The sequence below is a fragment of the Propithecus coquereli genome, unplaced genomic scaffold, assembly GCF_000956105.1.
Source record: "Propithecus coquereli isolate 6110/MARCELLA unplaced genomic scaffold, Pcoq_1.0 Scaffold535, whole genome shotgun sequence".
Classification (NCBI taxonomy): Eukaryota; Metazoa; Chordata; class Mammalia; order Primates; family Indriidae; genus Propithecus; species Propithecus coquereli.
The window spans coordinates 121,418-124,664 of record NW_012151230.1 but is presented as its reverse complement, the minus strand read 5'-3'; the positions used below and the strand labels follow the sequence as shown (position 1 = coordinate 124,664).

At 45.9% G+C, this 3,247-nt stretch overlaps 2 protein-coding genes across 2 annotated transcripts in view; one reads left to right on the top strand and one right to left on the bottom strand.

Annotated features, from left to right (window-relative positions):
- Positions 1-3,247, top strand: part of ZNF10 (zinc finger protein 10) — a 42,723-nt gene that overhangs the window by 4,181 nt on the left and 35,295 nt on the right. The gene's annotated exons all lie outside the window — the stretch shown is intronic.
- ZNF891 (zinc finger protein 891) lies at positions 36-1,864 on the bottom strand. Its single transcript, XM_012657281.1, has one exon. It carries the CDS (start codon positions 1,676-1,678, stop codon positions 137-139), a length of 1,542 nt encoding a protein of 513 aa, XP_012512735.1. The 5' UTR covers positions 1,679-1,864; the 3' UTR covers positions 36-136.

Genomic DNA, 3,247 nt, shown 5'->3' with positions numbered 1-3,247 from the left:
GAGTGTTATATAGCTAAAGAGCTGTTTTGAGGGCCATTTATTGCCTTAAATGCTTATTTTAGAGAACAAAGATTGAAATAATGAGCTTGGGCTCCACCTTAAGACAATGAGAAAGGCAATTCCACATTCAAAACCCTTACAGGGTTTCTTTCCCAGTATGAATTTTCTTGTGTATAATAAGCGAAGAGCTCTGACTGAAGGCTTTTCCACATTGACTACATTCATAGGGTTTTTCTCCGGTGTGAATTCTCACATGTCTTCTTAGGGAAGAGGAAACACTGAAGGCTTTCCTACATTTTTCACATTCATAGGGTTTCTCTCCAGTGTGTGTTCTCACATGTATTCTAAGGGACGAGAGACCACTAAAAACTTTCCCACAGTCACTGCATTCATAAAGATTCTCTCCAGTGTGTATTTTCTTGTGAACCTGAAGGTGAGAGCTTGTGTTGAAGGCTTTTCCACAGTCACTGCATTCATAGAGTTTTTCTCCAGTGTGTATTCTCTTGTGCACTGTAAGGTAAGAGCTTGTACCAAAGGATTTTCCGCACTGACTACATTCATAAGGTTTCTCTCCAGTGTGAGTTCGCCCATGAGCCTTAAGGGATGTTTTTTGACTGAATGCTTTTCCACATTGATTGCATTCATAGGGTTTCTCTCCAGTGTGAGTTCTTACATGTCTCCTTAAGGTTGAGGAATCATTGAACATTTTCCCACATTGTTTACATTCATATTGTTTCTCACCCATGTGACTTTTCCTATGCAAAATTAGGTTAGAAATCCTTTTGAAGGCTTTTCCACATTGATTACATTCATAATGCTTCTCTCCATTATGAGCTGGCCCTTGCTGCTTAAGGGATGAATGATGACAAAAGGTTTTGTTCTTATTAAATTTATAGGAATTCTCTGCCATAGGAAAATTGTTACGTATAGGAAACATATTATGTTTGAAGCACATACCATCCTTGGAGCATGTGTATTCCTTTTGTGCTGTCTCAGTTCTCTCAAGATGCCATAGAGCTCTATCACATTCATGACTTTCACAGAGCTTCTCACTTACAGAGTTTTTCTCAAAATTGTTTACATTATGTTTCAAACATTCAATCTCTGAGTCACGTTTCTGGCAATGTTTACTGGTGGAAACTCTCTGTGAAAAAATAAGTTTAGATCTAAGTTTAGAGTTTTCCTCTAATTCACGGTAGTCTATCTCCTGAGACACTGCGTTCTTTTGGGTATATGTCACTTGCTTCAAACTTACCTCTGGAATCTTGAGCTTTTTTCTGATCTTATAGCATTCCTTGTCTTCTCTTAATGTGTAGGACAAATTATCCATTGTGAATCTTATCATTTTCACTGCACTGGATGGTGTCTCCCCAAAAATATTCTGCTTAGGAGTTAATTCTTTGGTTTTCAGTGGAATCTTCTGGTCCAGAAAGATGCCTTGGGGAATTCTCTTTTTCATAGTTCTTACCTCTTCTTGATCCAATGGGGAGATCACAGTAAGTTTGCATAATTGATATTCCACTGATGTGAGATTTCTGTAGTTTTCCAACATCACATCTCTGTACAGGCTTCTCTGAGCAGAGTCCAGCATCACCCACTCCTCCTGGGTGAAGTCCACAGCCACATCTCTAAAAGTCACTGGTTCTTGCAACCAGATTGTTGAAAATCCAGCAGCCATCTTTTCATCTTCGGTATTTCTCACACAGAAACGAGCAGAGTCCTATGTAAGCAGAGCCCGCGTTGGGGAGAGGTCAATGACTGCCATCTTGTCAATTTGAAAGTGACATAAACCTGCAAAACATAGAGATCAGGATGTTTCTCTTCTTGTTTCTCCAATCCAATCATGGGAGGCATGCATTCCACCAACAGTCTTCCCTGTAGCCAAAAAGGCAGGTTCAGGAAATAGATGAGAGATAGAAAAGGGGCTCCACTGGGGGCAAGGTGAAAAAAATTATAGAACCTCCCCCCACCCTTCAGCAAGGTCTAATCAGCTTAAAATCTTTACCAGGATTTGTATTGACATGCACTATAGTCATCCTTGGCCCCCTTCTACAACTGCTATCCTGCTTATTTGTACTGGCTTCTCCTGCAGACTACTTCTCAGGCCTGGGTGGATCAAGCATGCAATATGTAAAAGAAAATAGAAGTTAAAGAGAGCCAGTCAGAAATGCATGGTTGGTCAATGAAATTTCATATATAATTTCTTACTTTTTTAGTTAAAATTTTGGGATTGAAAAATAATTTTCCTGTTAAACACGACTGTTTTAAGTAAATTTATTTATTTTATATCTTGGTGTTTATCTGAATAACCTTACATATAGTAATTACGACTGATGATTTGGCTGCCATCTCACTAAGGAATTTTATTGGAGCTGTCAAAGGTACACGTGTGATGTGAAACAAATGTTCATTTGATTATCTCCAATTTAATCTCCATCCTCAAAGTCCATATTTTTATCTATGATAATTTATTGTATCTCATCACATTCAAGCAGGGTTTAACCAGGAATGCAAGAATAGCTTAAAAGCAGAACTGTGACTGTGATTCAACTCATTAAATCATTAGCAATTTAAAACAGAGTCAGGAAAAGCTGCTGGATAAAGTGAATAGCATTCGCAGGACAGCTGTGCCCCGCTCGCTCTCAGAAAGAGAAACGGGTTGCCCGGCCCCGCCCTGCTCAGCCCCGCCCGCCCGGCGCCGCCCCGCACTGGTGGGCAGGCCTTCCGCTTCCAGCCCCGTTTGCCGGGCTCCGGGGAAGGCAAGGCTCCCACGGCACGCGAGGAACCCGGTGGCCACGGCTGCCCCGCCCCCGTCCCGCTCTCCTCCGGGCGCTCCCGCGCGCTCACCGGCCTCGGGCTTCCGCCTCCCGCGGCCGCGGCCTGGGGGCGGCGGGTTGGACTACACTTCCCAGGAGCCCCCGCGCCGCCCCGCCCGCCCCGCGGACTGAGTCCGGGCTTCGCGGCGCCGCCGCGGTTCTCAGCGCAGAGTCCGCGGTGTCAGCGGCGGAGCGGCTATTGGGGAGTGGGCTGGTCGCCCGGGCAAAAGCCCCTAGCGCGCCAGCGGCCAGATGCAAGGGCGTGGCTGGCTGGGGCGGGACGCGTGTGCATGAGTGACGGGCCGGGGGAAGGGGTGCGGAGGCGGGGCGTGGCCTGAGAGCGAGGGGCCGGGGCGCGTGCTCAGTGGGGCGGAGGCGGGACTTGTGTGCGTACGCGACCGGCAGGGGCGGGGCGCCGCGTGAGCGAAAGT

Excerpts from the sequence above, each read along its gene's own strand:
- ZNF891 (XM_012657281.1), bottom strand. The coding sequence starts at position 1,678 with ATGGCTGCTGGATTTTCAACAATCTGGTTGCAAGAACCAGTGACTTTT.